The sequence below is a fragment of the Filicampus tigris genome, chromosome 8 (assembly GCF_054856515.1).
Source record: "Filicampus tigris isolate MCC_2025a chromosome 8, RoL_Ftig_1.0, whole genome shotgun sequence".
Classification (NCBI taxonomy): Eukaryota; Metazoa; Chordata; class Actinopteri; order Syngnathiformes; family Syngnathidae; genus Filicampus; species Filicampus tigris.
Window position 1 is genome coordinate 21,679,996 of NC_141224.1, and position 24,988 is coordinate 21,704,983.

General features: G+C 40.0%; 2 protein-coding genes across 6 annotated transcripts; one reads left to right on the top strand and one right to left on the bottom strand.

Annotated features, from left to right (window-relative positions):
- Window positions 1-2,554: 2,554 nt before the first annotated feature.
- sybu (syntabulin (syntaxin-interacting)) lies at window positions 2,555-12,759 on the bottom strand. 4 transcript variants are annotated; one of them, XM_086038796.1, is made up of 8 exons: window positions 12,466-12,759; window positions 8,999-9,046; window positions 8,681-8,867; window positions 7,844-8,044; window positions 6,813-6,909; window positions 6,103-6,165; window positions 4,667-4,822; window positions 2,555-4,305 (listed from the first exon to the last, which is right to left on the bottom strand). In XM_086038796.1, exons 2-8 carry the CDS (start codon window positions 9,020-9,022, stop codon window positions 3,168-3,170), a joined length of 1,866 nt encoding a protein of 621 aa, XP_085894922.1. In that variant the 5' UTR covers window positions 9,023-9,046; window positions 12,466-12,759; the 3' UTR covers window positions 2,555-3,167. The 4 variants fall into 4 exon arrangements, with proteins under 4 accessions (XP_085894922.1, XP_085894919.1, XP_085894921.1 ...); XM_086038793.1 differs by having other exon boundaries at window positions 6,103-6,237; window positions 12,466-12,749; XM_086038795.1 differs by having other exon boundaries at window positions 6,103-6,237; window positions 7,844-7,990; window positions 12,466-12,748.
- Window positions 12,760-18,283: 5,524 nt separating this feature from the next.
- On the top strand, window positions 18,284-24,681 carry gdf6a (growth differentiation factor 6a). 2 transcript variants are annotated; one of them, XM_086038108.1, is made up of 3 exons: window positions 18,284-18,717; window positions 22,300-22,581; window positions 22,621-24,681. In XM_086038108.1, the coding sequence occupies exons 1-3, from the start codon at window positions 18,357-18,359 to the stop codon at window positions 23,277-23,279; spliced, it is 1,302 nt and encodes a 433-aa protein (XP_085894234.1). In that variant the 5' UTR covers window positions 18,284-18,356; the 3' UTR covers window positions 23,280-24,681. The 2 variants fall into 2 exon arrangements, with proteins under 2 accessions (XP_085894234.1, XP_085894233.1); XM_086038107.1 differs by having other exon boundaries at window positions 22,300-24,681.
- The last annotated feature ends 307 nt before the right edge of the window (window positions 24,682-24,988 follow it).

Below are 24,988 nucleotides of genomic sequence, written 5' to 3' on the forward strand. Positions count from 1 at the left end.
TACAAGATGATATAAATTGGTAACAAAGTCATTTTTGCCTCTCCCAGTGAGATGCGCGCACGTGTGTTTATGTGCACAATAAATTTCATAGAGTAGGCCTCGCATTTTACTCTAAAGAGACTATATTTGGTCCCAATCAAAACAGAGCAAAATATTCGGAGTAAATTTTACACAGAAAAAAAAATTGTAGCGATATTTACTTGAAATGTTTCACTCAGAAATTCTATTCTAATTTTACAAGGAGCATTTTTGATTGAATTCTAATCGCAGAGTATTAGTTTATGTTACAAAAATGCGCAAACATACTGTAAAATTCTTCAGTTACTGGTTTGGTCTGTAACGTGCAGAAGGGGGAGGAGACACTTCACTGCACACAGGCTGGTCTCTAGTAGGCTGCAGGCTGCAAACGATGAGCTGCGGGTGATCAGGCTTTTGGTGAACGGCAATGAAATGCATTGATCAACATATGCCGATCACATACTTTTCCATGAAAGTCAACTGATCGTTCGTTGCACCACCAGTAATAATATCAGTCTAATATGAGTTCAGGGCTCAGAATTGACTGTATGACACATAGGATATCAAAATGCTTTGAACGCTTTATGTGAAAAGGATGGCCACGGAGTCAGACATCTCCCGGTCAGCTGACTTTTCACAATTAATGACGACTCACTCCACTCATTATCCCTTAACACTAATTCATTTGTCATAACTTGTCCACAAGTTGTAACAGTTTGACTCAAGTTACATGGCCTCTTTGTTGAACATGGGACCAGTTCTTAACATTGAGTACTGAACGTCGGATCACCTGCTGTGTGTGACAGCCTGTATGACGTGCACGTGTTCAGGTCCAGCTCACAAATGCGTTTACTTACATTTTGGAAATGAATTAATGGCTGCAAAAATGTGTATATGAGTTATGTGAGGTATATTTGCGATTGCAACTGCTTAATTTGCTTGCCCTTTGTGAACACATTTTAGGCTGAGTTAAATCACATTTTTCTTATATATATATATATAGTATTGTATAAAGCAGTAATTTGAACATCAAGGGGCAAAGGAGAACGTGACTTGCCAAGGCACCTATAGCCTCTGGCTATCTCGCCCAATTAGCAAGCCGGCTGATCATGCTTGAAAGATTAAAATAAACACCTTTGAAAAATGCATTTCTTGACAAGCAAACCTAATTCTGAAATATGTTAGATAGGTTTAGCTTACCTTATTGGGGGTTATCAAATCCAAATATTTTCAAAAAAGGGAACTCCTCCTCTTTCTAGCTGGCTCCATCATTCTATTAGTTATCCTTCTCTCCTATCTGCAAATCTCCCCATTGGACGAATAAGGTTATCCTACTGTCAAGTATTCTCCAAACTGTATAATCAATCACGACACTTTTCAAATTGTAGTATACAAGCTATAAATTCTTGATCCAAGCGCTGGCTGAGCTGACCACAAATTTATCAAAGCACATTTTGAATGGAGCCTAAGAGGTTCAAATCATGTGGCAAAAATCGGAAGCACTTCCCGAAGCAGTCACGTCTTACGCTGCATTCGAGAAAGGTAGGATACTGGGAATTGGTGGGAATTATCCCACCCGGATTGTCTCAGTTCTGACCTCAAAGCGTTCGAGCCGAATGTAAACAACAAGATGGCTGATTTGAATAAATCTGTCTAAAGTTTGTTGTTCTGATTCATCACAGCACATTTTGACATCCAGCAAACTTTCCTCATAAGTTATTTTGTTTATATAAAGGAATATCTTCCAAGCATTTCATTCATTTCACCAAATAACTGTATGCAGTGAGATAACGGCATATACAGGTATTCACATGCAAATCACATTGTTACGTGAAGTTATGTCAAATAACTAAATTAATATAGTAATACATAATAGCTAAATACAAGTATATATTAATAATCTTGTAAATGTTTTGCCATTCACTATCTGTGTCTCAATTGGGGTCACCCTTGTCGAGTGATGTCAAGATGCCGGTTGGTGAAGTCAAGGTCTTCAAAAGGTTCCTGTGGTGGGAAAGGGGCTCTTGTGATTTCTAGATTTTGCAACTCGGAACTTCAAAGGGTTGTTCCAATGAATTTTTCCTCGTCGGAGGTTGGAAAAGTCCGACTTCCCATCTTTCCACGAATGCACCATTCCAACCGGCCCACTCGACACGCTTCATGCTTCGGCAAATATCGTAACACTGCTAAAGGATCAAGATTGCGACAAGTGTCAAACTATGGTGTTTTTCACCTTTAGCAAAACAGACTTACTCTTTCTAAAGCAAAGCTATACAGCAGTGTTAAATATAATTCATTTATTTTGTTTAGTTGGACAGTGGACAAAGTGGCAACAGCCTCGGTTTTGAAGAATACTGTATTCACTATACCAAGTTCACATCCACCATATAGCATTTGTATCTCAAATTTTTAGTCAAGTAAAAGAAAAAAATCATTTGATTGACTGCTTGTATCTAAAAAAAAAACCCTCAAAACCTCAAGGCAACCACTTTAATTCCTCCCAGCACAAACCATTAAAAAATGTCAGGAATCCAGGTACTATATTATCATGCTTTAATAATAAATACAATGGATATCTGATGCAAACCACGGGTATTGCACATAGCTCAGGCACATAACTGTCATTTGCTGTGAAGCATCAATTTAACAATACAAAAGGTTCAACTTAATAGAGCTCTCCACCTATTGGGGTGTGGGGGGGAGTAAGATATACACGTCACAAAAAAATAGAACTGTGATTTTACATTAAAGCTTTGGCTGAAGGATTAAAGTTTCTTTTTTTAACAACAACGCAAGACATTTCAACACTTGTCAAACTGAAACCAACATTCTATCTTTTATGAAAATTCAACAGAACAAGTGCTTTGATTTTTAGCAAGGACATTTTGGGAGCTAAAGGAGCTACAAAACAACAATGAGAAAAAACATCTACCCAGATGATCATCTTATATACAAAATATAAATAAATTATACACCCATTAATAAATATTCCCCTTCATATTACCACTTTGTTTCAACTCACTAAACAGTGAATATACAGAGCTGGACTCCAAATAGCAGCAATGGTAGGGGTTCAGGAAAGAAAAAAAACAATCTCAAAAATGCTTAAGTGCTTCAAAGTGAACAGCGTGCCTGCATGTGGAAAGCCATTACATGTCTGGCCTGCGAGCAATGTGACGAAGAGAGTGCAATCCCATGATGCAACAGCCCCTGATGAGAGCAGCGATATTGACTGGAGCGCTTTTATCCACACCGTGTCGCGAGTACAGCCAGGCCACTGTGGGTAGCACAGGTGCTGCCACGGCAACCAGATCCACCAGGAAATTGTTGCTCCAGTATTGATTGCTGACCACACAGGGATGACGTATTTCTGGGCTCACGTCAAAATCCAGCTCATCCATGAAACGCGGGTTTTGTACCAGTTCTGAGCCGCGCGAGCTGGAGTCAGTAGCGATGACAGCGCTGTCAAGGGGAGCAGGGGTCAACATGATGGGTGAGGGAGACATCAAGTCAGGGCAATATGCGGAAGTGACAGTGGAGGCGGGCAGTTTTGGGAGACCCAGAAGAGTGCTGGAGATGGACAATGCCTGCCCTCTACTCCCTTCAAGTTGAAGAAGCTGGTAAAGAAGAGCCTGAAGATCTTGTGACATAGGCATGATGTCAGTCTGGATACCCTTAACTTCAGTCTCCTTAAGGGAGTGGCTGGTGACGGCAGCTGGTACAGCTGGTTTGGGTGGATCGGATATTTCCGATATTATGGACATTCCAGGGCCCGACTCGATGCCAGGCTTCAGCTTGCTGATGGAGTCCAGACTGAAATCCACTGGTGTGGACATGAAGACCTGCTCCAAAATGTCAGTTTGGTTGGCCATCTCGTCATTTATGAGCAGCCCACTATCAGCCATGGCCTCTACCCCCTGATCTTCCAGCTCCATTCCACCCGCTTCATCCCCAACCATCTTCTTTGCACCCCTTTCGGGGCTCTGAAAGATGAATTCCTGTGCGTTTTCTTCTTGAAGGCTGATACCGCTCTGAGCAAGCTCCATGCTTTGCAACAGGGACTCTAGCTTCCTGTTTTGGATGTTGATATCGATAAAGTATTTCTGTATTCCCTTGTCTTTTTCCATCAAGCTGCTCTTCATGGTCTCCACAACCTGGCGCAGCTGTTTGATTTCCTTACGGGCTTCTTTGAGGGACAATTGGGCCTCTACCCGGTGACACTCCTCCTCAATCCAGTCTTCTCTCATTCTGCTGAGCTGGCCCTTGAGATCCTCAATTTCTGCCTCTCTTAAAAACAAAGAAAAAAAAAAATCACTGTCACTTCAATTCCTTGAAGGAGGCATTTCAAGACTTTTTGTAAAGACAGCCATCTATCTAGCATCAGCCAAAATGAGCACTATGAAATATTCATACTAAAGCTGAATCTGGAAGAAAATTTCACACAAGATCAATCTCCAGCATTGTCATGTCATGGTTTTTTTTTTTTTGTCTTATGTAAGTACGAAGTGGATGTCAGATAAAATGTCATGAGCAGAACTTCAGGATTTGGCTATTATATCACATCTACTACATCACGATCTATGACCACCGAGCACCTATAATTTAAAAAAGTTAAAATCACAATTAAACAAGCTAGATGCTAACTGACCTGTCATGCACTCTGTTATCAGATTCCAGTAGCTTTGTTTTCAGGTGTCTGATGACCACTTCTTTCTGCTGCAGAGGGGTGAGGTATTGTTCAGGGTTGGGGGGTCTGATTCCATGGTTATCGCCACATGAATGGTAGCGGCTCAAGTTCATTCTCCTGTTGGGCAGAGAAATAATGTATCCTTAAAACAACAGCAACAAAACATAACACAACCCACCCAGACATTTATAATACAACACTAAAATCACTTTAGGCAGTAGGCAATTTGTCTGTCTAAATGAGCGAGGGGGCAGATGTTATCTGAAGCCAGAGAATTACTGTCTGATGCTGGATTACTGGCATGCAGACAAGAGACAGGATACTAGTTTATCCAAACACATACTCAATATAGTAGTGTGTGTGTGTGTGTGGGGGGGGGGGTTATCACGTTACTCGTAATACCCATCTCAACGCTAATTGTATTAACATTCATATGCACTCTGCATGGCATGGCTCTCCAAAACAGTTTTTTTTGTAGAGGATGAGTGGGCAGAATGTACAGCTAAACGGTTTGGAAGATGATATGACACAATTGGACAGCATGCAAAGCAGCCTTTTCCAAAAGCCTTCTCCTCCAACGCTACAATTTCCTGGTAACCTGAGACACTTGAGGCTTTGATAGAAGTGCTCTGCATTTCATCCAGAACACAGGGTGGATAAAACAGAAACCTGCCATTTATTTCCCATTTAAAAAGAAAATCGTAATGTCTTCAGTGATACAAAAATCCACTAAGCAATTTATGCCTAGTTACCTTTCACCCACCCAAATCTTAACAAGGCTAGAGTCACTGGAGCATCCCTATACATTTTTGGATATTGAATGTGATAAAGGGAGATACTTCTATGTTGTGGTACCAAAAAACAAGATAAATTGTTGCGGACAAACTTCTTAAATGAATATTGTCCCATGCTACCCTTGAATCCAAGGTGCATTTATTCTAATGTGGCTATATGAGCTGCAGATAGTAGGAACATTGTATGGTCTCCATATGTTGGCATTTGAATGACTGAATTCGTATTAATCCCACACACAGACAAATAGTCCCAGCGGTCTGCAAAGGAGGAAACGAAAACCGCCACACACACACTTATCCTACATTGGCTGTGCTTCAATCTCACTCACTAAAAATACCTTTTCCTGCAAAAAGAGTTTGATAGCCTTCGCGGTAAAACAGAGTGGAAGGATTGGATGTCCTACATTTGAGAAATGTGGCAATTAATTTAGAGCCATTGGTGGTGTAGTGAATATAATTGCTGCTTTTTATGCTGTAGATAAAGTGCTATACAAGTGTACTTAATTTCCCATTCTCACTGCTGGCCGGGGATTAACATCACAATCAATGCCCTATTCACCATACAAATTGTCTTTTAATAAAATAAATATTAAAAATATGTACCTGGATGTAGGGCTGGAGTTACAGCTGCTGCTATTGGTTGAGAATGCAGCTCTGGGCGGAGTCCTGTAGGGAGCATATACCTCTGCATCACGGTTGGAGGATGGGCTCCCTGCTGGTTTGAAAACTGGGACCAAGCTGATGCGGGTAATGTGACTTTGTTATAATGAAGCAAATTTATGTAATGCAAAAAAGAAACTATTTCACATCTAACATTTAAAAAACTTGGAACTGCAAAATAATGCTTAAAGTGGAAGTCAACGCAAACATATTTTTTCAAGAATATGTTCCATGCAAGCCCACTAGTTGAAACAAGGCATTCTGATGAATATTGCATTGGTAGATTAAGAGTTGATACACTCGTTTTTAGCCATCTCTGAGGGCGGCCATTTTGTCACTTGTGTCGACTGAAAATGACATCACAACCACTCAGGGCTTAGGTCGTGACCAATCACAGCTCACCTGTTTCATGAAGCTGAGCCACGATTGGTCGTTACCTGAGCCCTGAGTAGTTGTGATGTCATTCTCAGTCAACAGAAATGACAAAATGGCCTCTCCCTGAGATGGCTAAAAAGGGGTGGATTTTTGCTGCTCAACTCATATTCCACATACGTAATATTAATCAGAATGCCGCGTTTCAACTAGTGGGCCTGCTGGGAACATATTCTTGAAAAACAATTTTTGGGGTTGATTTCACCTTTAAATCAGGATACCTGCGAGAGGGTGTCCTCTTTCCAGATGATTTGGGGGGATTCGCCCTGGTCTTTAGGCTCCCTGAACTACTGGAGGAGCTAAAATCTGCCTCACTTCCTGCATGAGGAGGAATTGTATGTTGTTAGCAGCTGCTGACAGACAGCCACACACATCAAATAATGCTTGTTTTGGTTCTCGAGTCTGAGTCAGCTATTTAAAAATGACAAATATAATAATAATTTAAAAAAAGAAATCAGATTTTGGAAGTCATTGAATTGTGCAGACTAAACGTTGCGGCAAATGACTGTTCCGTCACATTAAATGAAAACTTTAATTCCTATGCCGATACAATAACTGCATGCTGTTTTCAAGTTTTGAACTTCACGTCTGCAATACTTAAATGCAACAACAGTTAACCATGTCACAGCTGAAGTAAAATAAAGTCTGCAATGTGCATGACGAAAACAAGGTCAGGGGTTGAGCAAAACCTCCTTTAGAAATAAAATGATCAGTCAACAACTGATTCACAGGGAATGAACATACAGGCAAAGCGTCCCGATTGCTGTCGCATGGGTAAAATGTTATAGGACTGACACAAGATGACTATTAATAGCCAAATCTATGCACGGTTTAAGAAATCATATAAAATCCAAACCATACCCGAGAGACATCCTTTGCCATAAAAAAAAAACATACTATTGTGTCCAGTGATGACTGTGTCAAACTACATGAGTAAAAACTTTCTACACCTCTTTGTGAGTTGACTGAAGGTCTGTGCACAGTCACTCAGTCAAGTAACCTCCCACTAATCAGCCTAATTGGCTAAGCCCCCAAACCTTTTCCCTCACCCAATCAATTTACTCCCCATATTACCCAAATGAGTTTTGTGTCCCTCAAGTTATTTGTAGATTTAAGATGGAGAAAGTTTAATTCTAGGATAAGCCCCCATTCTGTGAACTTGTAACATGCTGGCATGTGTACAAAAGTCTTCTCCTTTGTGAGATATGGTGATAAAATGTATGAGTCCATGTTCCATATTCTCTTTCTTTACCTCTGACTTTCATGGCCGACCTCAGCTCCTTCTTGTGCTTGGGCGCACTCCGTGGTTCGCGACTACCCTCTGCTATAAGCCGGACCCTCTTCACTTTGGCCTTGCGCTCGGGGAGTGTTGGAGAGCTATGGGCACTCTCCTCTGAGCCTGATGGAGTTTTGGAGGGGGACACAGACTGACTAGTGGGGCAGCCGGTGTCATCTATATTGTAGATAGACACACAGACAGTAATAACCAAAACCAGACACACGAGACCTCGACCTTAAGCATGCAAGCGCACACAAGCATGCACACACGCGCGTGCACGCAAACACAAACAGACACATAGTGTGTAAGAGGGACACCTTGGATGTGCATGAAAAAAAAAAAATAAAAATATATATATATATATATTTTTTTTTTTTTTATCGTATATCGTAGTATCGCGATACTTTTTATGCCTGTACAAGCATCGATCTGTTGATGAAGTATTGCAATACTTTCAGTACCTTATGTTATGTTATGTTTTTCATGTTCTATAACATACTTTTGGAACATTTGAGGTCCTTAAAGTTGAGCTTTGGGAATTGAGTTTTATTTATTGCATTCCTGTGTATCAGGAGCAGTTTATGCCCTTTTCAATTATGACACTTGAATACATCTCAAATGACACTTAAGTTAAAACACTTAAAACACATGCCTCAAGTTTTTTAAATATATATTTTTATAATATTTAAGTATAGCAATACATATCGGATCGCACCCAAGTATCATGATCCGTATCGGATTGGAACAAAAGTGGATCGTCCCAGCCCTAATATATATGTATATGTATGTGTGTGGCATATAAGTTCTTACCTGAGTAGAAACTGTTGGTGCTGATTGTCCTCTTGGAGTGATCTGAGCTGGCATCACACTCTTTACCCTCCTCCTCTGAGAAAGGAGAGTCAGAAAGAGGGGAACCATTGCCCTTTGGCTGGAAGGGATGGAGGACCAAGCGTGGGATGCGACTTCGAGGGCTCCCTTTCTGTGGAGACTTGTTTTCCTGTTTCATGGGAACATACTGAATGATGTATAGGTTCACGTCCATTCAGTGCCATGTGGCGTAATCTATATATACCATAGTTTCAGCATACTATATAATGATATCGAACACCAACTTTATGAAAGACTAACCTCATACTCTTGGAATGGTCCCATTGTGTTTCATGTAGTATATTCCCACTGATCAACCATAAAGAAAGAAGGATTAGTTGAGAATCAGTAAACAAAGACAATTTTTGGTTGCATCACGAAACCCACCTGCTACAAGAACACACATGCAGACACTGCAAACACACACACAGAGTGCACACAGTACATATACAGCCTTGTACAGATGTCACAAGGAGAGCGCACGAGAGCCATCACGTTCTAATTTTACCACTTTATGAAACAAACAGAGTATTGACACTAAAAGTGTAGAATGTGAAGGACATTTTTAGTGCATTTCACCCTATCACAAAGATATTTTCTTATGATAACATTTAACTGGGATAAGGATTTAAATCAAAATTAAATCAAAATTCTAAAGTCTAAGTCATAAAAAGCGAACAAAGACCTTACAGATTTAAATATTACACATTAAATAATAATTGGCTGTGTGTGCTCAGTTCCCAATCAGATGGTGTGAATGCAAGTGTGAATGGTCACTTGTGGGATGATTAAACGGTCCAGGGTGAGATAGACTCCAACTCTCTGTAAACAGGATAAGCGGTATCAAAAATGGATGGATCGATGGATGGAAACTACTTTTTTCAGCTGGCGATGGGCAGAAGTCGGGATACACCCTCGACTGGTTGGCAGTCCTCAATTAATCTATGATGCATGTTTTTGGGGGAGTGGACATGCAAACTCCACAAATGATTTTAGTGTGGGTTTTATTATTATGCAAGGCCAAATTAACTTATTTCCCTACTAAAACTATGCCACTGTACACCTGACTCAAAAACACAAACAGAACATTTTAGAACATTTAGAATTTAGGCATTAAAGTTCAAGAAAGACCAAAGTAGAAATGAACTCTCCATGGATTAAGCTTTTCCGCAGTCCCCACACAGTTGAACAAAGAACAAACATTTTTTATTCATGTTTAGGAGCTAAATAATGCAGAATTTCTTCTCATGCTTGAATAAAATCTAAAGTCTCATAATTTCTGGTTTGTTAGCTGCACTGCCTCTCAGCAGCTTCACTTAATGGGTCAGTTGCATAAGTGCAGATGTGATGCACTTCTTTCAGTGCTTCAATGATGTAATTGACCCAAGCTTTTTTTTCTGCTTGGCTCTTATCCGAGATGTCCGGCCTCTATTTGTTATTTGTGATCTGCACCAGTACATATTTGACAAGATTATAATGTGCATCTATGCGTCAACTATTTAGTGGCCAAAAGTAAATCCGATTATTTTGTGTGCGCACCTCCAGATTATGACATAGTTTTTCTTCAAATCACAAAGGATGTCAAAAATAGAGCAAGAGCGCCATGGGATTGAAACTCCATTTTTCATTGGCAGATTCTAAAAATGAACCGAGATCTAGGTGGCCTCCATTGTATATATTTTAGATTCACCATCCTCACAAACCAAAGTGCCATGGTACATGGGCAGATGTCTAGTGGACTGGCACAACAGAATCTCATTAAGCACAAAGCAGAGTGGATGTGCACACTGGTTTGTTCCAATTGTCTAGTAATGTTGCACGGAAGCCCTGCCATACAGGAGGCATAAAAAGATTGTACACTACATTGTATTATATGACTGTCTGAGACTATATGTGAGATGAAAAGAAAGATTTGGCGGGAGCGTCACATTCTCAACTGCCCTAACATTACTATTGTAGTCTCGAAAGACAATTAGGTTCACCAATTGCATCATCAACTTGTTAAAGAGGGAGTCAACCCAAACATCTTTATTCAAGAATATGTTCTATGCAGGCCCACTAGTCGAAATAAGGCGTTCTGATTAATATTGCAATTGTGGAATTTGAGTTAAGCAGTATCATCCCCACATTTTTGTCCATCTCAGGCGGCGGCCATTTTGTCAGTTGCTCATGGCTCAGATGACGACCAATCGTGATTCAGCTTCAGAAAACAGGTGAGCTGTGATTGGTCGTTACCTGAGCCCTGAGCAGTTGTGATGTCATTTTCAGTAGAGAGAAGGGACAAAATGGCCGCCCGCTGAGATGGCTAAAACGGGTGAATTTTGCTGCGTAACTCATATTCCACAAACACAATATTAATGAGAATGCCTTGTTTCAATAGTGGGCCTGGATAGAACATTTTCTTGAAAAAAAAAATGTTTGGATTGACTACCCGTTTAAGCATTATATCTTAATAGTAAACAGTGGATTGTCAGCTTTCTTAAGCAATAAGTACCATCCAAACATTTGATCTACAGTCCCTTTAAGATCTCATCTCCACATTAGCATTTATTTCCGTAACAGGACACTCTGGAAAAGTGAAACCATCTTCGTATCATATGTCAGCACTACAATGTCAGTGGAATGCGCAGAAAATGTTTGCATAACTGACCAAGGCTAAAAGCTGGTTCTCATACTTTCTTCTGGTCTACATTTGAAACATCATAGAATTAAACTCTCTTAATCCACTCCATTCCAACTACTTTCTAATGATGTTCCACACATGGTCTCAAGTCAAGCCGTTTACCGCTGTTACATCAATGCAGCCATGTGTTGAATCTCTCATATTTTGATATCTCAGGCGATGCTCAACTAGTATTGCACGATTTGACTCCTCGTCAGTGGATATTTGCATATACAGTAGTTCATATGTCATCTTCCAAACCGCTTATCCTATATAGGGTCGCCAGCCAGTAGCAGGGCACACATAGACACTGTCACTGAGCGGGAATCGATCCCACGCTGCCCGCACACAACTCAGGCGTGTGTACCACTACACTATCAGCGGACTGGTGTAGTTCATATGGTACAATGCAAACATTAATAAAAACATAAATAAATAAAAAATCCTTTTTTCCAGACATGTAACTGTGAGATGCCCTCATTACACCATGCTGTCACACTGAGTCATACTTTTGAGTCATCACTCAGAAAACTCAGATAGATAGATAAACAATCTATCTATCTATCTATCTATCTATCTATCTATCTATCTATCTATCTATCTATCTATCTATCTATCTATCTATCTATCTATCTATCTATCTATCTATCTTTGGCAGAACAGTACCATCTTCCTATTAGATCTTGGTAATTATTCTGAGTGAATGACAATCAAATCAACTAACAGTGGAATTTCGAATTATTTGTTGACATTTCAGTCTCCTTGCATAACTTGTCATTCCATTTGTTTCACTTGGTGCCCCACCTATAACAAAATATGTTTTACCCTTGGATAAACATGCATGGCCGGATTTATTTCAGTCAAATCAACAAAGAGTAACATTTTTTTGTGTCGTCATAATAAATAACAACATCACATACCCCCCCCCAAAAAAAAGACCCACACACACACACACACACACACACCTGTTCTTATGTGCGCAGTTGATTTGTTCAGAAACACTCATACGATGTTCTGTCTCATTACAAATAACGATATAAATTAATGTCGTCAGTAAAAGGCTCACCTGATGTTTAGCAGACTGTGATCCCGCTAAGAAGGTTGCGACTAAGTCTGCGAAGCACAAATACACGTCCAATTGCTGGTACCAGGTTGTGTTCTCCAGCACAGATGGACCCACAGCTCAGAGGACGCACACCATTGGACCTCTGACAGTGCGCGCACATTATGACGACCATCCTCCGGGTGTTACATAACGCATTCACTCTTGAGTCGCCCACAGCAGTGTAAACTGCGAAGGGACGAAGATGAGCAATATAGGTACATGTAATCCATCCTATGTGATCAGCATCGTGGATCAACAAAATAAAGATGGCATAAACGTTTCAAATTAAGCATAGATAAATATTTTGTGCGCAATCATGATGACTCTCCATGGTACTGAATGACGGAGAGCGGGGGGGCGGGGGGGTGCATTGCTCGTGTCTTTTAGCTGTACTGTATCAAATTTGCCATTTATTTATCATGAAATGTAAAGAAAAAGAAAACATGTATATTTGCCATTCTTAGCCTATCTGTCCTGTCTATCATATCGCGCATGTGTGCTCATCATTTGAAAGCGAGTCAAATGTGGAACCATGAGGTTGTGGAGTCTGAACGCTGGGTGGAACCGAGTGAAATGTCGTCACGTGACCAAACAAACAACGTTTTGTCGTCACTGATGTCCTCTGCCGGAAGTAACGTGTAATTACTTTTTCCTCTTCTGAAGCCCCGCAGTGTAAAAGCTGGTTAATACACTAACTCACTAACATTTTAACCCTTTATCAAAACTGACCCAACGCAATAGCACAGTATGTTCTTAACTGCTCATATAGTTGTGTTGATTGTAGAACAGTAATTTCCAACAACACTGCTGAACCTTAGTATGCCTTGAGTGATCATCGGGTGTGATGCGAGGAATTTCATTTAATTGGTCCTCAAATTATTTATTTACTAGTACAAACATACAGTATATATTTTGCATTTCTCTATGCAACATAATGATAGGCAAAACAATGTAATGCTCTTCCACTAGATGGCAGAAGGTACAAAATAATGTGGGTACAGTAATTTATGACTTTTTGTGACATTTGGGTTTGGTGGTGTGCCATGAGATTTTCTGTTTTTATTTTATTTTATTTTTTTACATGTAGAAATAGTTTTGGGGCTGAATTAGGAAAGACTAGTCTCGATGACCAACGTAGACAACACACATGATGTGTTTACCTACAATCCACAATCTCCTAGACGGCAACACAGAAGCCTAATATTAAAGCATACTGCCACACAGAGATGGTGCCAGAAAATAGAAAAAAGAAAGACTCTTTCGTATTTTTATTTTCTGGCACCATCTCTGTACTTTCAGTCAACTGTGCTGGCACGTACTGACACTTCATTAGGGTTCATTTACTCTATGGCGCTATCAAGTGGTCAATAAAATGTAAATAAATAAAATAAAGGTTACCCTCCCAGTCAGGGTTCATGAAATATAATTCACATACAGTATATCCAGAACAATGCCAAGCAGGAACAAGTCTAAATAAAAGCCATGTTTTAGAGTGTTTTATTTACTAAATCATTTTTCTCTGCAGTTGCTTTGCTTTTGTGTAATCTCATAGTCTACTTGTACCTTAAGCTAGCGAATCGCAGGCTAACAGCCAAACAGTGATTAATTGCCACCAATATCCAGGGGTGGAGCCATGGGTGGGCCTGGGTGTGCACAGGCCCACCCAGATTGATAAACTGCCCACCCAGTGAGATTCCTGAAAAATATATATATACTTTCGTTGTGATTTTTTATTTTATCTTATTGAATATTTATAATGGCATAATTGTGGTTGTCCAAGGAAGATATGAACTTGATATTATTCAGTTTGTCATTTTATTTGAATATACGATGTGTCGTGACAGGAAGATTGTGCTCAGTGAGAGAAATATTCAAGCCCACCCTGATTTTTCCAGGCCCACCCATTAGCCACGTTGTGGCTCCGCCCCTGTCAACATCCAACGCCATTTTGCTTACTGCGATCAATGGCTCATTCATTCAAATCTTATCTAGAAAACACAATGACACAAAAATGTCTTAATTATTGACAATTCTAAATGTTGATTTTTTTTTTATTATCTTTTTTTACTTTTGTTACGCTTGTTCCTGCTTGAGTGTGTGTGCAAGGTTGGCATATGTTTGCAATTTATTTCATCAAACCATGTTGTTTGCTTGCAATGGTGTGAAAGTAATGATTTTGATTGCCAGACAGATTGTTTGCACTCAGATAAATTGTACATTTATTCTTTAAATATGCATTTAATCTAAAAAAAAGCTTGCGGCAGAATATCAAGGGGTCAAAGAATACCACATGTGAAAATGAAAGAAATATTGCATAAATCAAAAATTTCCCCTCGGGGTGGGGTGTCCAAGGGTGTGGTCAAGGAATGACAAGGGGTGGCCTTGGTCAGCCCTGGCCACCATGTAGCTCCGCCCCTGTCCTGGAATACTTCCTGAATACATTGATTTTTCTGCAGTGTTTTCACATGATTTACTTTATTATATGGTGAAAATGTCATCATGTACTGCATACAATTGTACCAATTAGTCTGGAAAAAGCACTACATGCACATTTCATCGGTAAGAATGCGATTATAAATTTCCTCGTATAAGGTATATCTGCGACTGCTCCTCAAAGATTCGTCTGCGTCACGTTGTCAGAATCATCAACAATGAATTGAAAGCAAAGCCCATTGGGACAAAATTCACCACGGATTGTAAACCTAACCGCAGTAAGTCATGATTCACGATACTGAGATAATATATTTTGAATAGCAGATGCAAAGAGTGAAGTTCGTTCTGTGAGAGGCTCTCATTACTCCATACTGGTGTAAAACAATTTTATATTATTATTTAATAATATTTAATGTTTTCAGCGGAAAAAAACAACAGAAGTTGTCGGTACCGATGGCAACGTAAAATGGCTGTCCTCTGGTTTCAGCCATGAGGAGCCAATTGTTTTCCAGTCGTATAGAAGTAATTGACAACATCTGACATGCACACGGTGGCCAAACCAGTGTCACACATAGGATTGTTAGTGTTGTGACTGGGATTTGAATCGTGGTGCCCTGTGTCAAAGACAGCAATCCACCGCCTTGTTCAGCTGCAAGGTAGCATCTTTTTGATATACCATCGCTAGGTAGAATGTAGTTAGCCCAGCATCGCTAGTCAATTTACATGATCTTTGTCGACTAGATGTCATGTTAAGATGTGTAACAGTTGTAAAAGGAAAGTCAATTGCGTTGAACTGCAAGAATGCTAAACCTAGCATATCTTGAGACACGTCTGTTGCCAACACATCGCTAGCACAGATCCAGTGTGTGTGTGGGGTGATTACTCAAGTATACAATGGCATACCTGTCAAGTTGTACGCTTTCGGAGTAATTTGTACAGGTGGAAACACCTTTTCAAACATGTACGCCGTACATCATGAATCTGTACGACCAATGTCAATTTGATCATGTTTACGTTTACTTTTAAAAAAGTATTTTAAAATTATTTTGTATTATTTGTTGTCCGGTGTTGTCACGTGGCGGGAATTAATTGTTGAAGGAATGATCAGGGGTTTTGTGGTGGTGGGGGTGTTGTCGAACAGTGTGGTCACACGCTGAAATGTAATCGTCCAGAGGGGTGGTGGGTTGTTGCGACGGCGGACGTCATGCTCAGAAAGTTAATCGCCGATGACGTTGGGGGGGTTGGGGGTTGGGTGCCTTGTGCATTTTGACTTGCCACAATAGTTCAGGAAATTGTCTGGATTTCCCTGATGGCCACTACGCCCCTGGTGGTGAGTGTGAGAGTATGTGTGTCAATGTATGCTTCAAGTTCAAACTAAATCCAATACAATACAATACAATTTTAAGTAGAACAACTCATTGAGTGTGCCCCCTCGGTTGTGCTACTGAGACAAGGGAAGTGTGTGTGTGTGTGTGTGTGTGTGTGTGTGTGTGTGTGTGTGTTGGGGGGGGGGGGGGGGTGCGTGTGTGTGTATACAATATATCCCAAAAATATCAATTTTGCTATAATGGCCTATGCGATATACACATCGCAAAGACATGCAATAAGTTTCTTATGGAATTTTATGGGTTCATCTGAATTTGACCAGTCAGATGCTAACTTAAATGTGCATCGCTACTCAATAGTTGGATATTATCTACGAGAATTACAATAATTAGCTGAGGACACATAGAACTTGCTTATTTTGCCGCATGAAAAAATGTAATTCTTTCATTAGATATGAAAAATGTTATGTCTTTAGGTGCATGTTAAATATTGCAATAATTTCAACATTCATATCGCATGTTTTCAAATGTCACGCAGCCCTAATATATGTGTATATATATATATATATATATATATATATATATATATATACAATGCTCTCCATTGTATATAGATATATATGTATATATATATATATATATATATATATATATATATATATATATATATATATATATATATATATATATATATATATATATATATACATACACACACACAAAGGTGCCTCTTTATAGATTAGAATTTGTAGAAAATCTTATTTATTTCAGCAGTTCAATTCAAAAAGTGAAAATATAGGTATTTATTAAACACATGAGAAAATACATTACAGAAAGCCAAATGTGAACGAATTTATATTTCAATAATCTTTATTGATTGTTTCTTTAGTGGCATAATCTTATTTCTTGAGATGGTGAATTTGAGATTTTTGTTAGCTGCTGCTGCATACATTCCATTAAAAAATATATGTAATTATGAACATGTCATTGTGCCTTTCTCACCATATTCTTATGCATCAATCCTTTAAGTTCCAAAGTAGCAACATTTACACAAGCAACATTTACAGCATGCCTTAATTTTTAACCATTTTCAAGCTACAACCTTTGGAAATCTCAAAACTGAATATTATATTGTTTAAAAAAAACCCACTGGCGCCTAAAGGGTTAAGAAGATGCATTTTAAGAACACGAGACATTTTTCCAATAACAATATAGTCCACTTTTGCAGATCAACGTTTGGCAGATCAATTCAATTGTGAACAATGAGACGCTAGAGGTCGCTGAAGCCATTGTAAACGTCTATGTCCCGTTGACTTCAATTAAGTACTGTATGGGACTCTCTCTGGTGTTTTGAGTTTGCCAAGGATCATTGTATTCAGTTCTGTTAATTGATGGGGTGCTCGATCCCGCTTCATAGCATCCAGATGTCATGTGACCAATCAGATGTGTACGCGCAAAGATATTTTGCCATGGTTGCATAATCGGTAATGGGTATTTTGACACAGCTTTACGATCACTAAGTATGTTTTCAACAATCTAGACGTTAAAATCTTATCTAATCTGATCGGATCTGTCCTTGGAGGCTTTTAGTCCCAACCACTAAATGATAAAGGCAGCATTATACACTCTTGTCTCATACCCTGTATCGCTACACGGACAGATTTAGTATTATTTTCTCAACTTGAAAGATTATATGCTTATCATTAATTATGAATGTAGTTTTATGTTACTGGCATTCGAGTATTTTACGCTCGCATATTCGTGTATATATTTCCGGATCTATCAAGAAGGCAAACAGATGAGTTGCGAAACCACAACAAAAACTTTCCCACATGGATTCCCGGGTCGCTAGTACGGCCTTTGGCTCCGTGTTTGCAAATGAATGTCATGAAATTGGGAAGCACCGGGTGAGCGTGTGGGCGTGTTCCAATCGGCCTAACAGGCTCTGCTCTTGTGTGGAGTCCAGAGCGCAACACGCACTTCTCCAGGGCGCAAAGAAATCTCACACCCTGACGCGCAGACCATCTCCGGCTCAGGCGGACCCCTCCATCCAAGGGAAGGAAACATACTTCACTCGACATTCAGCCTCCAGCCATGTTTGCATTTCGAGTTGTTACGCTTTATGTGGGCCTGCTCCTTGTTTTCCTCTGGAATATCCCATGTTTGCAGTCAGCTGCTATCATCTCTCCCTCTACCCCGAAGAGGAACAGGGGAACCAGGCTCCCTCATCAGGGCGGACAAAGGTCAACCAAACTCCTAAAAGACATCTTCGCCTCTTCTCATCATATGATGAGCCAGCACAAAGAAGATCTTAAGGACGATGTCGTGCCGCACGAGTACATGCTCTCCATTTATAGGACGTACTCTGCAGCAGAGAAGCTCGGACTAAACGCGAGCTTTTTCCGCTCCTCTAAATCTGCCAACACCATAACAAGTTTCGTGGACAGAGGAACAGGTTGGTTTGGGGCCGCGGCCAACTCAGTCACATTAATCGTGTAAAGCTTTCTTTTTTGGGGGAACTACCTGGCGTCAATAAAGAGGAAACGTCATATGGTGCGAATAAGAAAAATGAACGATTCATAAATGGATCAGAGTGAGGATACATAATTCTCTCCCATACACAAAACGTGTGACTTTTCCTCTGTATGCTTTCGCTGTAGGTGCTGCACTTAACCCCTGGGTAACACGACAGTAAAACACTAATTGAGACGCTCTCTAAACGAAGGCTGTAAATCAGTGTGAGTGTATAGGAAAAAAAAAGCTCCACGTGAATAGGAAACTTTCGCCCCGGTTTTAGTAGGCTATACCACAACACTTGTGCTTTCCGTGCACAACACGCCCAAATTGGCTTGGAAATGAATTGAGTGCACATTTTCACTATAGGTAGCCAATATCTGTGGAGAGAGCAGGTGTTTGAGCCATGTGAGCCATAATATGAAAGCAAGTGACTATCTTTTCAACTCTCCTGATCACTATCCGAATTAGAGTACAATTGCAAGTTCCTACCCCGCAACACTCTCACACCATGTATTTATTTATCGTGGAAAGAGCATATTATTATTACAAATAATTTAGCTTTTACACTGAAAACAGGGTAATTGTAGTGCACTTTCTGATGTTTCCAGTTTAATCGATAATTTGCGTCCCTGTGAAAAATTCAATATTTGATACATTTAAATAAACACTCAGTGAAAAATAAAGCGAGACGGCATAGGGACTGATTCCAGTTCCGCGTTCAATATTTGACTCGTTTTGTTACAAATGTATCCCATAAAATAAATAAATAAATAAATAAATAAATAAATAAATAAACAAACGACAGGTACTGATTCCACTTCATCTGTGAAGACACAAAACAAAGTCAACCCGATCGAGTTTTCGAGCTCGTGCTTGTGTCTGCTTCTTGCAGCGTGAACTGATTCGAATTGGGGGGCAATGCCGCACTCTTCGCCCGTGATTGTGATGTGGTGTGTCACCGAGCTGGGACCCTTTGAGAGCCGCATGGCATCGAACGGCTGATTGGAGTATTTGAACTCAGTGATCTAATTGAGTGTGGATGTCATAACATATCAAATACTGTCTTCTTCCCAAATGACCCATGATGATACATCACCAAATAAAAGACTACGACGGGGGAAAGGTTAAACTAAACAACAACACAAATAATAACCACTTCCCCTGTTGTGAAGTGATTTGTATTTTTTTAAAATTATTCCCTCGCCAATGACAATTTATTACGGAAAATATACTTCTTCCCGTCTTGCACATTTTGTTTCTTTAAAAGGTGCTCCCCAAATCCCTTAAGTGTTGAATTTTATTAAGTAACCTGCAGCGTTTAACTCAACTGGGAATAAAACCCAAGTCAAAATGACCAATTGAGGCCTGCTTTTATGCACAAGCATGCGCTGCGCCTGAACGCACCAGCTAGTTCTTCTAGGTTATGGTTGGGGTTATGTTTGCAGACTACAAATAATCTTTTAGTGAACGTTAGATTATTTTAAAATGAAATAGACATGCACAGTTAAAAGCGGTTCTTGCAAGATCACAAATCCCCCCCCCCAAAAAAAAATATACAGCGGTGTCATCTCATTAAACACCTCTGTCTTTTGACAATGAAATATTGCATTATGTGATGTGCATTTGCTGACGTGCGGCAAAATTTGCGTAGAAAGCCATCTAACGGAATCTCGATATTAAAAAAAACGCTGGTACATTCTTGTCTGTCAACACGAATATGTCAGTAATTTCAACAGGCTGTTCACCCAGTCCGTTCAAGGGGCATTTTAAGGGGGATGTTGTCGTTGGCAAGATGGGATGAAATATAAGAAGGGAAGTGCTTTAATGAGGAAGATGGGAATTCGGACTGTTAATTATTTGGTGAACTTGTATTCGATTTTGTTTAAGGTCTTGTTAAAAAAAAAAAAAAAAAAAAAAGGTAGAAACGTAATGCAGACCAGACGTGAAAGTCACAGAAACAAGCACAAGGTTTCAATCAGTTTTTTACGGTTTCACTCGGCAGGGTTCGCGGAGGGAAACTGACAAGTAGAATCAAATATCTATTTAGAATAGCTTGTACAAATCACACGAGTGTGCGCACGCAGCCTTGTCACTTTTATTTTTCAATGAAGGTTGATATTTTGATATTATGCAGGTCAATCCAGGCAAGCGTCCATTCGAGCGCATTTTACAACCCGAAAACACAGTGTTTAAACCGTGTATATATATATATTATATTTATTTATTTATTTTTACAATACAATTTCACCGACGATTATATTTTTTAAAAACTCAATTCCCGCCAGACACCAGAACATTGAAGCCCAAGTTTTTTTTTTTTCTGGAAGAAAACACCTGTCTGTCGTGTTGAGTTTTGATTTCCCCTTTGCTTTTGTCTTTTAAACTTATCTTCAAATCGTATCTTCTTTTTTTCCCTTTTTTTTTAGGGGGGCTGCTCAGCTATGAATCCACCATTAAGCAAAATACATGTTTGCTTTATGCTTTGCAAACTGTATTTTGTCTTACTACAGCGTCACATTGATGAAATGTTTGCAGGCCACCCGGGCTCCTGCAGAGTATAATGCATTAATTGTGTATTGTTCAGTTCTGTGTGTGTGTTGCCTTTGGCCTGTTAAATGCTCAGCACTAACTTAACCCAATTTATTTTGTTCTAAAAGTTGAGAACACTCCTCCAAATATAGATGTAAATAATAAATAAATGCAAATGGTTACATTCATTAGAATATCGCAAGAACCGATGAAGCTCCAATAAGCATCCTTTAGCGATGGCAATTTAAACGAAACGTATAGCGTGAATGAAATCGGCTTATGCTTGAGGCATGCACCATTAAATAGAAAAAAAATGGCAACAAGTAAGAATAGATCTTCCTGCAAACGGCGAGGACGGCGTGTGGCTTGCATATCAAGCAACTGGTTATGAGCGACAAGATTCGCCGGAAAATAAATTAAAAGGCGTGAAGAACTTGCGGTTTTGAAAAATAATTAATTTCTTAAATTAATAAGTCATTCATTACCCAAGCGCGGGTGCAAATGTGTTTTGTTGATTATCGAACAGGCGCGCAATTTATTGACAAGTAAGGACTTTGTGTGTGTGTGTGTGTGTGTAAATTATTTAATTCGTGTATGTATCTGCTCTATTTTTTGAATTTGCATGCTTCTCAATGTTATGACAATGGTTAGTTTGAATCAGTTTGTGTCTCTGTGAGGAACCAAACCTTTTTGCTGAGCTATATAAAAAAAACCTGCAGTTTAAGCATTGTAAAATGTAATGTTTTCGAGTTAATGAAATTTCGTTGTAGTGGAGGACGTTTTTATTTTTATTTTATTGTTTTTTTTTAAAGCACAAAAAGGGGAAAAAATATGAATACGTGTTCCCCCAGGTTGGTTTAGTGTGGGTATTAGTGGGGAAAAAGAGTGGGGGAGAGCCGGAGGCCTCTGTGAGTCCCCTCCCTCCCCCATCTGAACACTGTACACCCTAAGTGAATCTGACTGCAATTATTTTCTTCTTTTATCCTTGCAGACGATCTTTTGCACCCTCCTCTGCGAAGACAAAAGTATCTGTTTGATGTCTCAACCCTTTCAGACAAAGAGGAGCTGGTTGGGGCGGAATTAAGGATATTTAGGAGAGCGCTGGGAGACTTACAGACGACGGGCCTCTACCACATCCAACTTTATCCCTGCAGCTCTGATATGCTGCTGGACTCCAGGTTGCTGGACCCTTTGGACTCTACCAAGTCCAGATGGGAGGTCCTGGACGTGTGGGAGATGTTTAAATCTCATAAACAACATCAGCAGCATTCCCGTCATCATCGTCGTCATCCTCCTCACCATGAACACAAAGGGAACCAGCTCTGCTTTCAGCTCAGAGTGACTCTTGGTAATTCCGACACTGACTTGGACCTCAGGGTGCTGGGTCTGGACAGGAGTGGGCGGTCCCAGCAGGAGAAAGCCATTCTGGTGGCCTACACCCGCTCCAAGAAAAGGGAGAACTTGTTCAATGAGATGAAGGAGAAGATCAAGTCGCGGAGGTCTATCAAGGAGATAGAGGTGGTGAGAACTTCAGCGGAGGAGGAGGCGGAGGAGGAAGGGATACCCCTCAAGGGGGTCAGAGGGGATGGTCCCCGGAGGCGGAGGAGGACAGCGTTGAGCAACCGGCACGGGAAAAGACATGGGAAGAAATCCAAATCCAGGTGCAGCAAAAAGGCATTGCATGTGAATTTTAAAGAGCTGGGCTGGGACGACTGGATCATCGCGCCCTTGGACTACGAGGCGTACCATTGCGAAGGGGTGTGTGACTTCCCGCTCAGGTCTCACCTGGAACCTACCAACCATGCCATCATACAGACTCTAATGAACTCCATGGACCCCAACAGCACCCCTCCCAGCTGCTGCGTCCCCACCAAACTGAGCCCAATCAGCATCCTGTACATAGACTCAGGCAATAATGTGGTGTACAAGCAGTATGAGGACATGGTGGTGGAGCAGTGTGGCTGCAGGTAGCGGCCATTCAGCTTCAAATCAACTCTTTTGACAGACATAAAACCCCTTGATGATATGGTCGGATGGGTGCAAGAGTCCTTACAGGATACCTCGACTCATGACGCATGGGACGCTAGATGCGACATTTGCTTATTTATTCCAACTCACCGCTCACAAAAGTGCACACTCACTGCCTTAAAGTGTTATTTCCCAACCATGCAAAAGTTACTAGTCATCAAACAGGCCCTTGTTTCTCAGAGATGTGTCCATTGTGTGATGGAATCCCATTGGGTGCCACTGTGCACCTGTTCGTGCTGTGACTGGAGAGCACAGAGGCTTTTTGCCTGTCAGCATTTGGACTTGCAAGCTCTTGTCGTGCAATTTTGTCTCTTTTGGGTCTGTGCATCCAGCTCATAATTGCCTCTGTCCGGCTGGAGTCATTAAAGGCTCGTGCAAGTGCATGTTTTGCAAAAAAAAAAAAAAGAAGAAATGAAAGGGGAGAGAATGTCACACACACACACACACGCACACACGCACACACACGCACACACACACACACACACACACACACGCATATGCACATACAGAGTCATAGAAGAGGAGATAATGCCTTCAAGAGATTTTTGCCTGACTGCAGAACAGTCGGGAGGCGCTGTGAGGGTCATCGTGTGCTTTTGTGGACACAAAAGGACAAAAACGGACTCGCTGGCCCGGAGTTTTTGTAGAAAGAGGCTTTTAAAAGCACACACATGTAAGGTGAACCTTTGCTCAAAAGTCTGCATCGTTATGAAATGCACTTCCGCAGCTTACTGCTGCGCCAAGAAGATATTTGAACGTTTGTCTGCTCTGGTGAGGAAAATGTAAAACAAGAGACTCGCAAATGAAGCGATATTTAAATGCACATTAGCTTTGAATGCACTGCTGTTCAATATTTTTGAGCTGTAAATATTTTGTATAGTCGATAACTTTACAAAGTGCTCCGAATTAAGGAATGAGAGAACTGCATTTCTTTGTAAATGTACAAAATGCACTCAAATCGGTATAATTTCTATTCTATAATTATTTTATTATTTGTGGTGTACAGAGTTTCATGATAATCATATATTTCTTACATTGATAAGAGTAATTTAAGGTGTATTCAATATTTTATTTTATTTTTTTTTTGCCGAGGGTGGAAAATACCATTATTAAGTGTCTACCTCATCATTGCGTATCGGACCTGAGTTTTGAGGTGCATTCAGTGTAAAGAGCTTTTACATTATATATCAGATGATCTATATTCAAATATTAATGGATACTATTCCACTCCATTACTGTACAAATAAAATTCAAAACCAAGTCCACAAGCCTTTGTATTTGGTTTAATTCCACCCTCATTTTGTTTTGTGTATTGAAACCAATAAAACATTGTTGGACATCTGTACTACAGTGTAATAAGAAAAGTCAATTGTTTGTCTTATTTTCATGTCATTTAACCTTTGCAGTTTGTGTGAATCTAAATATAATATCGCTTCCAGTTCCATGCAAGACTAAACATGAGTGTACACATAGAAGCAGGTCATGAGTGTAAAAGCAAACTGAGAAAATACTACATAACTTTAGAATATGTTGTGTTCCTTGACAAGGGTCACTGTAGATCATTACGAAATGTTAAGCAATATTAACAACTAAAATATGCTTCAGTATCAAACCATTTTAGTTGGATATACTTAAGAGGTTTTAGTTGATGC

What these genes read in the sequence shown, in the direction of transcription:
- gdf6a (XM_086038107.1), top strand. Translation starts at nt 18,357, where the DNA reads ATGTTTGCATTTCGAGTTGTTACGCTTTATGTGGGCCTGCTCCTTGTT. An exon ending in TTTCGTGGACAGAGGAACAG is followed by an intron (nt 18,718 to 22,299) that starts GTTGGTTTGGGG and finishes TTATCCTTGCAG; the next exon opens with ACGATCTTTTGCACCCTCCT.
- sybu (XM_086038793.1), bottom strand. Translation starts at nt 9,022, where the DNA reads ATGGGACCATTCCAAGAGTATGAG. An exon ending in CACCAACAGTTTCTACTCAG is followed by an intron (nt 8,045 to 8,680) that starts GTAAGAACTTAT and finishes TCTACAATATAG; the next exon opens with ATGACACCGGCTGCCCCACT. An exon ending in AACTCCAGCCCTACATCCAG is followed by an intron (nt 4,823 to 6,102) that starts GTACATATTTTT and finishes TCTGCCCAACAG; the next exon opens with GAGAATGAACTTGAGCCGCT.